The 11,807-nt window shown below is 53.1% G+C and overlaps 1 protein-coding gene across 1 annotated transcript; it reads right to left on the reverse strand.

The window, feature by feature from the left end:
* Window positions 1-3,341: 3,341 nt before the first annotated feature.
* Window positions 3,342-11,524, reverse strand: MYMK (myomaker, myoblast fusion factor). Its single transcript, XM_074161292.1, has 5 exons — window positions 11,390-11,524; window positions 8,470-8,584; window positions 6,231-6,379; window positions 4,571-4,687; window positions 3,342-3,488 (listed from the first exon to the last, which is right to left on the reverse strand). The coding sequence occupies exons 1-5, from the start codon at window positions 11,522-11,524 to the stop codon at window positions 3,342-3,344; spliced, it is 663 nt and encodes a 220-aa protein (XP_074017393.1).
* Window positions 11,525-11,807: the final 283 nt, after the last annotated feature.

Below are 11,807 nucleotides of genomic sequence, written 5' to 3' on the forward strand. Positions count from 1 at the left end.
CCCCTGGAGGGGATGGTTCCACCCAGTCGTTGCCCGCTGGCCCCTGCGCCTGCTGTGAGATCCCTGATGGGGCTGCACCCCGGGGCCAGCCCTCTCCCACCCGACACGCCAGGTCCCCACTTCTCCCGCTGTGGGGATGCTGAGGAGCACGCAGAGGGGAGCCAGGTCCTGCGGGACCCCTGCCACCGTGGTCCCTGTGTGAGGTGGAGGCGATGCCCCACAGCCCGAGGGGTGGGATGGAAGCACTCGGCACAGGCGCACGGCTCTTGTGGCTTTGCATCATCCCTGGCCTGGGGACGCGCGTCCTTCATGTGGTCTGTCCCAATGCCGAAACCCAGCAGGCAAATGGGGTGCATGGGGGCCCCCCAAGCAGGGCTGGTGTCCCCAAGTGCCAGCAGTGGGTCCGGCACCAGCTGCGGAGTCCAACCACATCTGAGCCACTGGCTCCGGGGCAGAGCAGGCAGAGGATGGAGGCACGGGAAGAGAGGCTGTGCGATGCCGTCCCCCCAGGGCCAGCGGTCACCCCACGGTGTCACTGTGGCCCAGACACAAAGAAAATGGGTTTTTGTGCCTGGGAAGGGATGGCAGAGCAGGGGGGAGGCTGGCAAGCTCCTGCCCACCCTTGTTGCCACCCTGCCCCTGTGCTAGTAGCAGATGCCGATGCCTCTGGAGCAGAAAGCCTGGTCCCTCCCCTCTCATTCCTTTTTTCCTTTTTTCTTTCTTTTTTTCTTCCTCCCCCTGGGTTGATCTTAAAAAAGCCCGGGCGGTTTGGGCTTCATGAAACCCAAATGCCTTTTGCAGCATCAAGCCCGGATCCCATAAGTAATATCCCAGCGTTGGAGAATAAGACAGTATATGAAGTAGACAGGGAGCTATAAAGACGCTTTAAAAGGGGCAATAAAAGTTTTGGGTTTCATATCGTCTTACCAAAGAAGAGAATAACAGAGAAGCAGGAAATTTCAGTAGCAGACATGACAAAGGTCACAGCACTCAGACTGCACCTTAGACGAAAACACCTACTCTTATGAAAACAGCAAGAATTTTTGGCAGGGGCTCAAGAGCTCTTACAGGCAGAGCTCTCGGCATTGCTAAAAGGTTACAAGAGACTGTTTTGTCTACATTGCTGTAAATGTTTATAATATTTCCCTGCATTTGTACTGCAGGGGATATCCTGCCCCAGCGATAGCGACTTCAGCCCCGTGCACCTTCCTCCCGGGTGCCGGGGTGCCCGGTATTGCCACGGTGGGTGCTGCCACGGGCGCAGGGCTGATGCCGGGCAGGGACCGCATGGACATGCCTGGCTGTGATTTGGCCCTGAGGACGGGTGCTGGTCCCACACTGGGTGCAAAGGGATAGATGGTTTGCATGGAGCAGCGCCCTGGGGCATCAGCAGGGAGAGGGGGGAAAGGAAACCTCGCCTGGGATTTTATTGTATGCAATACACTATTTTTGGTATTTTTTTTTTTTTTTGGTGTAACACCTGAATGCATGGCAGGTGGGAGCAGGAGCTTTCGTTTACTCCGCTGGGCCTTAGCTAACGTGTCCTCCTTTTTTGCATGGGGTTTGCCAGCCCGTTTTCCCTCCTGCTCAGGCACAGTAAGGGTTCACAGTTACCCAGTGCCTCTCCTCCCAGCGCTTTCCCCACACAAGGCTCCCCCCATGCCCACACTGCCCACCAGCCGCCGGGGCTTGCTGCAGGGTTAGGGATGCTGGAGGGGCCGAAGAGTCACAAAAATGAGTTGGGGGGGGGGGGTGGGCATCAAGGTGCCCCTGATCAGCAGCTGCTGCAAGTGGCAAAGGGTGTGTGGAGGGATGGAGGCTGCTGGCAGCGCTGGTCAGGCTGCTGGGGAGGGTCAGGAGTATTTGCACGTGGGGTAATGCAAACTGTGGGGTAACACACACCGAGAGACGTGCTTGGGGGGGCTCAGTGTGAGCCAGAGTGGTCTTGGCCGTGGGACACCCATGTGAGTGACCCTTTGGGAAGCATCTGTGTATCCTCGGAGCCGGCTCTTCCATATAGCGCCAAGGTGCTTCTTGCATTCAGCTCTGAATTAGGAGTTGAAGCACTTGAGACCGCTTTTTGGGAATGCCCTGGGCAATCCTCATGTGGCAAAGTACCCCAGTAGCGTGCAAGCAATGGGGAAGGTGTTGCACGCAGACCCTCAGAGCATCTTGCAAAACGTCCTGGGGGCTGGATGCTGAAAAAGGCCCTGTGTGCTGTGTTGGTTTAGGTGCTGGGGAACCCTTTGAAAGATCTTTGCTACCGCTGCCTCTGCGTGCAGCTGTGGCGGCTGTGCCACCGCTCGCCAGTGACTCTTGGATGCTCGGGGGTTTATAATTCATTTATATTTTTGTTGGAAGCTCATTCAGTTTTGGTTGTTGCCCCGTCGCAGGAAGTTGCTCTGATGAATGACCAGGGTGGATTTCTCTTCCAGAGGAACCCAGGCTTAATGTGGGCTTTCTGTGGACATCACTGTATATCAATACTGCTCTAATTGTCCATGACATATAGTCTTGGCTTTTTTCCCAGACAGTCTAAATAAATCATACACTTCTGCTATAGTAAATAGTCTGTTAGAGGAGATGTTATAGGCTTACAGCCCTCCTCCCTCCCTCCAGGAGCTTCTTTTCTCTGCCTTTAATTTTCCGTGTCTTTTCCATACTAACGAGGCTTTCCGCAAGCGCACCTGCTGCCTGCGCCGCCCGGGCAGGTCTACATGGACAAAGTGCCCAATGTTGAATGTCCCTCCAGGCTGGGGATGGCTGTGGGCAGGGGATGGGGTGGCTGTGCCCAGAGCTCCGCTTTGGGGCTGGCATCTGCCCTGGACTGAGCAGAACCTGAGCTGGAACGTTTCTTGCAGCGCGTAGGAAACACTGGCATTGCACACTTGCGAAGTCTTTGTTAGTAAATATTATTTACATCAAGAGAATGCATAAATAAAATAGTGAATATCTCACAAAAAATACAGGTTCTGTTAATCGGGCATGACAAATGAAGCCCCCTGTGCTCAGGCTGGGCAAACCTGCATGGAGGAGACAACTCGTGTCCTCTAGGACCAGCGCAGGGGACAGCCCAGGCGGTGACGTGGCCCAAGGGTCTCCTGAGGGTTGCAGCCCGGAGAAGTGCTTCTCCAAAGAGGAGGATGTAGCACACTGCGAGCACAACCTCTGCTAGGGCTGACGGTGGAAAGGGAAGCAAAGCCCAGGGCGTGCACAGAGCTGGTGAGAAAAGATGCTGGTGGCCCAGAGCAAAACGCAGTGGGCAAGCATTTTGATTTTTGTTGCCACCCCTCCATCGATCTGGGAGCGGAAAAGCAAGTGCCCTGCTTGCCTGGGGCGGCTCAGACGCAGCAGCAGAGCGTGGAGCAGTCCAGCCTGGCGGGGGTCCCGGCGCTCCCGGCCTTCTTGTTCTCCTTGGGCAGCAGCAGCACGAAGGCCATGGCCAAGGCGCAGTGGTAGAAGCTGTGCACGTAGGTGTAATCCCACTCCTGCAAGCGGGGAGAGCGTTAGTGAGACCTGCCGGGGCCGCGGGAGCAGCGGTGCCCGGGTCGGGGGGGGGGAAGTCTGCGTTAGGTGCAAAACATTAGGTTTCTGCAAGTAGCCAAACGGAAAGGAATAAAATATAAAAAAATAATAATTCCTGAGCCTTCTGCCTCTTTTTGCTGTCAAAGAAGAAAGGATTTCCAGCCTTAAAAAAAAAAAAAAAAAAGGCAAAGTGGATTTAACACATTCCAATTTGCACATTTCCCAATTCTGGAATGAAGTGTTTCATTACCCCGCAAAGGACGTGGCGGCGAGGCCGGGGCGCGGGGGGAGGCGGTTTCTGCTAAGTGACATTTTTATGTTCTGCTAGAATTCGCAATTACTAAATGCTTTGAAAAATAATCCTTGGGGATGACTGTGAGGTTGTATCTAGCAGCTCCCAATGCACAGAGCAGCCGTAACGGCGGGGCTGAGCGCACGCGTGACCGGCAGCGCGGCCGGGGGTTATCGCCTTCCCCGTGCGGGACAGACGGACACTTCTGTGCAGGACGGGCGGACTGGCCAGCGGCGAGAGCAAAAGGTTATAAACATGGAATTGAGTGCCCCCGGGAGTCAACGGGGAGTCGTTTCTTTGGCGTGAGCCAGCTTTGAATCCGGCCATGCTTGGGTCACATCCGGTCCCTGCCGTGGCTCTGTGAGGTGTCCTTAAGTCACCTGTGCCCGCTTCCCAAAAAACCCCGCTCGCATTTGACAAAGGCGTTTTGAGGACCACGTATGGCTGAAGAAAGTGTGGCCTCTGTCCTCGTGACTCACTTAAAGGGGGCAAAAGAGAGCAAGCATCACCCTGTGTCGCTCGCTGTCACATCTGTCCCTGCCCACACTGCAGTTAACGGGCCAGGGGCTGGGATGGGGACAAGCCCTTGTCCCTGCCACCAGACCCCGGCGCGCCAAGCCTGGAGACCTGCACCTGAGCTGGATTTTGTCCAAGGCTGGATGCAGCCCAGCGGTGCGAAGGGGGAGGTCTCCTATCTTGGTAACGTCCTTTACACCTTGTAAAGTCAGGGTGATCGCGCGCGCACACAGGTACCTCAAAGAAGAACCTCAGCATCAGCGCTAACGCCCCGAAGCAGAAGCCGGGACCAATCTGCTGGGTGTAGACGCTCTTGTCTGGATAGAGTCCTTTCTTCTCTTTCATCTTTTGTAGCTGGGAGGAAAGAGAGAGCACACCAAGTGTGTTCACCTGGATTTAGCTGGCTGCTCTGCATCCGAAAGATCCCATAAATGCTGAAATAAAACCTCACGAAGCCCACGGACCAGCTCCACCAGGCTGTGGGGTCTGTCCAGGCGTGGGAAGCATTTCTGCCTTTTGCTGCTTCATTCCTCACTGTAATGCTGTCTTCCTAATGTTCAGCCCCAAACCCAGCTCAGGGAGCGTGTACCCTTGCAATCCCAGTCTCTGGGAGAGCAGATCCCGGCACAGCATCCCCAGGATGGGGGATGCAGCCTGGTCCCCTGCCTTGGTCCCCTCCTTGCCCATCCCCTCCCTATCGTGGCCACTTGATTTTAGCTACCAGCCAGGCAGTAGATGGGGCTTAGTGACAGTCTGTAGCTGGGACTTGTGCCACTGCATTTCCATGATGCTCAGCAGCGTCTTCCTGCGGTTTTTACCTCATTACTGAATCCTTCTCTTTTCCCTTTCATGGCCATGCCCCCTCCTGCCAATGGCTCTGCCACCCGTGCTGCCACCCAGGTCACAGCATCTGCTGTGTGTGGGACACCCGCTGCGGCACAGTGCCTGACTGTCCCAGGAGCTGCCAGCCAGATTCAGGCAGACTACAGGCAGATTCCAGTCCACTTTATCACTGTGTTTTATCCACATCTTCCACTGGCTCCGGGACAGTTTAGCAGACCCCTCTGCCTCTAAGTAGCTGTAAAAACTCCATAAATACGTTTCTCCTGATTAGAAACGCAGGGACAGATGTGGTAGATTGCTCAGACCGATCGAATCTGGCGTTTATCACAAGGGCTGCTTGCTGTCTGCCTGCTTTCTGCTCAACCTGAAGGAGAAGCAATGGCCTGGGCTGAGAGAGCTGGACCTCGAGGAGGAAACTGCTGGCACGGGTCATAGAATCATAGAATCATAGAATGGTTAGAGTTGGAAGGGACCTTAAAGATCATTGAGTTCCAAGCCCCCTGCCATGGGCAGGGACACCTCCACTAGAGCAGCTTGCTCGAAGCCCCATCCAGCCTGGCCTTAAACACTCCCAGGGATGGGGCATCCACAGCTTCCCTGGGCAACCTGTTCCAGTGCTTCACTACCCTCACAGTAAAGAATTTCCTCCTAATATCTAATCTAAATCTCCCCTCTTCCAATTTAAAACCATTACCCCTTGTCCTGTCACTACATCTCCTGACAAAGAGTCCCTCTCCGGCTCTCCTGTAGGCTCCCTTCAGATATTGGAAGGCTGCTGTGAGGTCTCCCCGGAGCCTTCTCTTCTCCAGGCTGAACAACCCCAGCTCTCTCAGCCTGTCTTCGTAGGGGAGGTGCTCCATCCCTCTGATCATCTTCGTGGCCCTCCGCTGGTCCCATTCCAACAGGTCCATGTCCTTCCTGTGTTGAGGACTCCAAAGCTGGACCCAGTATTCCAGGTGGGGTCTCACGGGTCGGACCCCTTTGTGCAGGGCTCAGCCCCTTCCCCACCGTGAGCACCCTGCAAAGCCCCAGCGCGGTGCCCTTCCCTACCTACCCATTTCACGGTTATCACCAGGACGGCCGTCCCGATGGGTCCCGAGTAGACGCCGTAGCCCCAACGGTCGTGGTAGATCCTCACGGCGATGGTGAGGACGCCGAACATGATGAAGGTCGATCTCTTGGGCTCGTCAAACTCTGCCAGAGCTGCAGGGCACCAAGCACAGGGAGCGTGAGCTCACCCACCCCCTTCCTCACCCGGTCCCCTAAAGCCTTTCTGGGGTCTGGCCCACCGGCCCCAGGGACCCTCAGCATTGCATCCAGGTCCCGTTTGCCCTTCTTACGCCTCACAGCTGGGGAAACTGAGGCACACGATGGCAAAGCATCCTGAGGAATCGGAGGGGTGGGTCTAGGAGCTGATTTTAGAGGTCTTACACTCAGTGTTGTGTGTGGAAGCTAAAGGAGATGTCCCACCCCTATTGCCCTTTCCTGCCTCGACCCAAAAGTCGGAGGCGGTTGCAAAGATTCTTGCACCCACCATCAGCTCTTGGGTTCATCCTATATCTCCAACCTTTCCAAACGAGCTGGCTCACCCCGATGCCACCTCCATCACCCCTCTCCGGTAGGACCGCGCTCGCCGGTGCGATGGGGACCGGGCTGCCCAGCCGTGCCGGCACCTGCCTGAGGTTTGCAAGCTGGAAGTCACCAGTGCGAGTAAATTATTAGAGGCTTTTGTTTAGCACAGAATGGGGTAATAACTGATAAAAGTTATGGATCCCAGTGGGCTCCATGCTTTTCCAGCTCGCACAGCTGTGTTATGGCTGTCCTGGATTTGCATTCCGGGAAGCGTGCCCGAGGGTCTGCGTCCGCACATGTGTGCTCGGGCTTTACAAGCCACAGCGAGAGGCTTCCCTGGGCTTCAGTCACCACACCTTCCATGTCCTTGGATCGTGGTTTTATAGGGAGTTTGGCTAAGGGATAATGTCCGTATTTTAATCTCTGTTGTTTCCCTGCGGGTCAATATTTTAAACATCGTAGTCCAGGATTTGTATTTTTTTTGCAAGGGTTTTGAATGCAGTAATGAAGCAATTAAGTTGAATCTTGCTGCAAGGAGCCAAAGTGTCTGGATCAGCTCTGACCTACCCTGACACTGCTGTTATCTACTGAAAATGCCCTTCGGAGATGAGTTGCCTCATGGCCTTTTCTAGCCGAGAAGAGAGAGAGAGCACTGAAGTGCCACTGGCAATGTGGGAGCCTGCCTCGGGACTCGCACTTTGGGGGAAAAGAGCCATTTCTAAGGTTAATATTTGATCCACTCATTTTTTCCCTGCATGCAAGGTTTATCCCGTCGCATGCCCTGGGAGGGGATGCTGCTGTCTGCGCTCCTTGGCAGGGAACAGGGGAGGGACAGACCCGCAGACCCGTGCCTGGGGAAGCACCACCTTCTTTAGCTCTGTCATATTTTTTTTCGTTTCTATTATACCTTGTTTCAGTGGCAAATGAGGAACAAATTGAGAAAAAAAAAAAAAAAGCAAGTGAAGGGAATGTGGGAAAAGGAAAATTGAGTAATAGGGGAAGGGTCAGGATTTTTTAATAAAAAGGAAGTGAAATGTATTTCTGCTTTTTCTAAGCAGATCTAATATTTCCTGTCAGCCCAGACTAGGCTTTTTGATAAACTAGAAAGATGAATTTGTTTTGACTAAACCACTTTGATTTGCGTGCTACCAAGGGAAGTGGCAGATTCCGCATTTCTTCATGCCCTCAAGTCAGGACAGGACAAGCTGATGGGCTCAGTATGGGGAAAATGAGGAGGAATAGGAGGTTTCAAACTAAGTCATCTCATAGTACTGTCCTGCCTTGAACTAATGCACAAGGCTGCATGTCTTGCTTGCCAATTTGAAATAAATAGTTCTGCTGTTGTGAGGACACGCATAAGAGCTGGTGAAGGCAGAGGAACACCCAACTAACCCAAACACCCGGCGCCAGAGCTCTGTTTATCTCCAAAGAGCAAAACTTCCCCGGCCACCACTCAGGACCGTCTTCATGTGTGTCTGGACCCCACTGAGTGCAAGGGCTTTCCAAGGCATGAACGAGATGAGAAAAAAATGGATGAAACCATAGCACAGGGTGACTTCCATAAAAGACAGTCTCAGAGCAAAGTCTTGCAGACGGGAGCTCAAAGGTGACAACGTTTCTGGGGACTGTACCCACTAACTGTCCCACCAGCGTTGCCGAGAGATCCTGCCCAACCTGCAAACATTGGTGCCCGGTAGGAACCATGAGGGACCGGTGCTTACCCATCAGGGACACCCAGATGGACAGAGCTGTTCCATAGATGCTGAAGTACTCCAGGATATCGTAGCGCATGAAGCACAGCACTGATAAACCGGGGCCATCACATACATGGTAAAACTATATATAAAAAAAAAGAAAAAAAAAAGGAAAGGAAAGGAAAGGAAAGGAAAGGAAAGGAAAGGAAAGGAAAGGAAAGGAAAGGAAAGGAAAGGAAAGGAAAGGAAAGGAAAGGAAAGGAAAGGAAAGGAAAGGAAAGGAAAGGAAAGGAAAGGAAAGGAAAGGAAAGGAAAGGGAAGGGAAGGGAAGGGAAGGGAAGGAAAGGGAAGGGAAGGGAAGGGAAGGGAAGGGAAGGGAAGGGAAGGGAAGGGAAGGGAAGGGAAGGGAAGGGAAGGGAAGGGAAGGGAAGGGAAGGGACATTAGAAAACTAGTTCCTTACAGACCAGTAAGGTAAAGGCTCTTATCAACTGGTTTGAAATTTGAAACAGCCTTTGCGTGGCTGTTGAGAGGATGGCCAGCCAGAACAGAACAGTCTCAAATACACCAGGGTCACTGGTATGCAGTAATGAATATATTTGAGAGATAATGTCACCGTTCCCAATTGCAAATTGCCTGAGAATCAGCATTCTTCTCTCTTAGTACAAATTATTTGGGGACGAGCTGTAGTTTGCCTCTTGGTCTGTGCCAGAATTTGCAATCTGATGACCAAGCTGCTGCGAGCCGAGCCCCAGGCGGTGCAGGGACGTCCTCTCCAGCAGAAGGAGGACTCTGGGGTTATGGGTCTAATTGCGAAAGATTCTTGTAAAACAATTCAAAATGAGTGTCCTGATGAAATGTGTGTGGATGCCAGGTCACTGTCCAGGCTAAATAGGGTTTATATGGCCAGAGTCTGAACACTGGGGAATTCACTCATTAGTGCATTCCCTTAAAAGCTGCTGCTTTCTGCCCATTAGCCCATTGATTAGGTTATTTGCAAAAAAAAAAAAAAACAAACCAAACCTATTGTCATGCAACATAAATGCAGACCAAGCCAAGAGAAATTTTCCAGTGCAATCAGAGGAATGCCTTTTCCTCCAAGCACTCGGCCCGGCGAGTTTTCTAGTGGTAGCAGCAGCGCGCTTTGCCGTTGCTGAAGAAGTCCCTTCACCGCTTGGCAGGACGCCCCTGGAACAATCCTCCCTGTCACGGCCCAGCGGGGATGCTGATATTATTTATAATGGGAATAGCTGCAAGTCCTTTGGCTCGCTGCGGTTTCTCGAAAAGATTGCACCACGGCCGTAATTCTTTTCTCTGCTTGAGATTGGGTTCGGGGAGTCCGGAGACGGGGTGGGGGAGAAGAAAGGGTGGGAGAAGACAAAGAGCGTGTTTCTGGCTGGCGTCGCAGCACTTGTCTGCGATGGACATATGCTTTCGCTGCGCTGATGAGGTCTCCCTGGGGCAGGAGGAGTGGGATGCTACAAGAAAGGCAACAGCAGCAGCTGCTGCCTGTCCTACCCCCCCCCCCCGACCACGCTGGCAGCTGCCTCCCCTTCCCTTCCCCGCCCCACGCACAGATATTTTGCCTCCTCAATCTCTTCGGCGAGGACCTGTTCCACCTTCCGTCAAGACACGTGCCAATTTTCCTATCGACTTCTCGGGGCGGCGGAGCAGACACAAAACTGGTGCAAAATGAAACTGTAGATGTCTGGCTTCCCCGGGGAGCTGGGGGTTGGGGGCGGGGGGGGAGGAGTTCGGCTGGGACGTTTTTAATAACTAGTTTTATGGAACTGGCAGAATTTCCCCCCCACCCCGCATCGTGCTTTAATTGGAGGTTTAAACAGTGGATCCTTAGGAATAAGAAACTACCCTGGTTCAGAGCCCTGCTTTACCCTCTGTGCTGCTGGGGAAGAGCTTTTCACACCGGGAAGGTCCTTTATCTCCTCCCTGCCTCAGTTTCTGTCTCTGTACAAGGGACATGACAACCCTCATGAGATGCCTTGAGATGAGCGGGGAGAAGAGGTAAATGCAATATTGGTTGGGTTGCTGGGCTATTTCCTTTATATTCTCTGGCAGAGCATTGTCATGGCGTTAAATAGGAGAATTTTTCCAGTGCAAATCCTGCTTTATCATAGAACGGTTAGAGTTGGAAGGGACCTTAAAGATCATCGAGTTCCAACCCCCCTGCCATGGGCAGGGACACCTCCACTAGAGCAGGTTGCTCAAAGCCCCATCCAGCCTGGTCTTTAGGTGCTTTAGCAGCGATACAAAGCGCAGGGCAGGTTACTGCTGGGAGCAGGAATATGAATTATTTTGTATATGTACGGACAACTGACTTTCTCCACTCATTATTCCCAGGCGAGGGAAGACAGGGTGATTCTGACCCTAGTGAAACACACCTTTTCAAACTGCTCTGCCAGGGTGGAGGGTTAATTGTTGTTTTTCTTGATAACTCAGCAGCATGTTTTAGTCTTTCCTTTCCCAGTGCACAAACTCCTCCGACTCCAGCCATCACCAGTTAGCAATTGCAAAATCAATAATTCGACTACGTGCTTTTGGCTAAAATGACAGAAGCATAGCTAGAGACTCTGGATGCAATTTAAACCCCAAGTTCAGCGTGGCCACTTACCAGCTGTAAAACAAAGAGAAAAACCAGCTCCAAAACATTGCCAATCAATCAAGTGGCTTTGCACCCAGACCCTCTCCCTAACCTCACAGCCATAAACCATCATTAAATCTATTTAAGGCCGCCCCTTAGGACATCCTAAACTGAAGAATCATCTACTCAGCCTTGCACACAGTGGGAAATAACTGAAAATGGATATTCTGGGGGTCGCGTTTCCTGCTGTTGGGTGAGATCCAGCTGCCCTTCTCGGTGGAGACTCCATGCAGGGGGCATTCGGGGGGATGAAGCATGCCAGCGGGGGGGAAGGTATGGGGACATCTTACCGCCACGAAGAACATGGTGAAGAAGTAGACCATGGCTTCCATATGGAAACGCCGCTTGGCCGCGATGCTGATGGTGGGGAGAAAGACCAAGGTGCTGATGGTGGGCAGAAGGAGCTTGGCCACCAGCGAACCCATGGGTGCCTCGTGGGCTGGCGGCTCCCGGGGACAGGGTCTCTGTGAGCTGGACGGGGAAGAAAACAGCCGTGGCAAGTATGCTTTAAAATTTAAATGCCCTACATGGGCAGGGAACAGCTGCCGCCGCCGCAGCCACCCCCTTCGCTCCTGTCTCTCCCCAACAGTGAAATTCTTGACGCAGCCGGTGGCTCCTGGCAGCAGATGCTCTGTGCCCCCGATATCGCCCCAGCTGCTTCTAAGGGAGCGAAGGGGAATGTCGTCCTTGCACGCCTTGTGCTGGGTG

The sequence above is a fragment of the Numenius arquata genome, chromosome 19, assembly GCF_964106895.1.
Source record: "Numenius arquata chromosome 19, bNumArq3.hap1.1, whole genome shotgun sequence".
Taxonomy (NCBI): Eukaryota; Metazoa; Chordata; class Aves; order Charadriiformes; family Scolopacidae; genus Numenius; species Numenius arquata.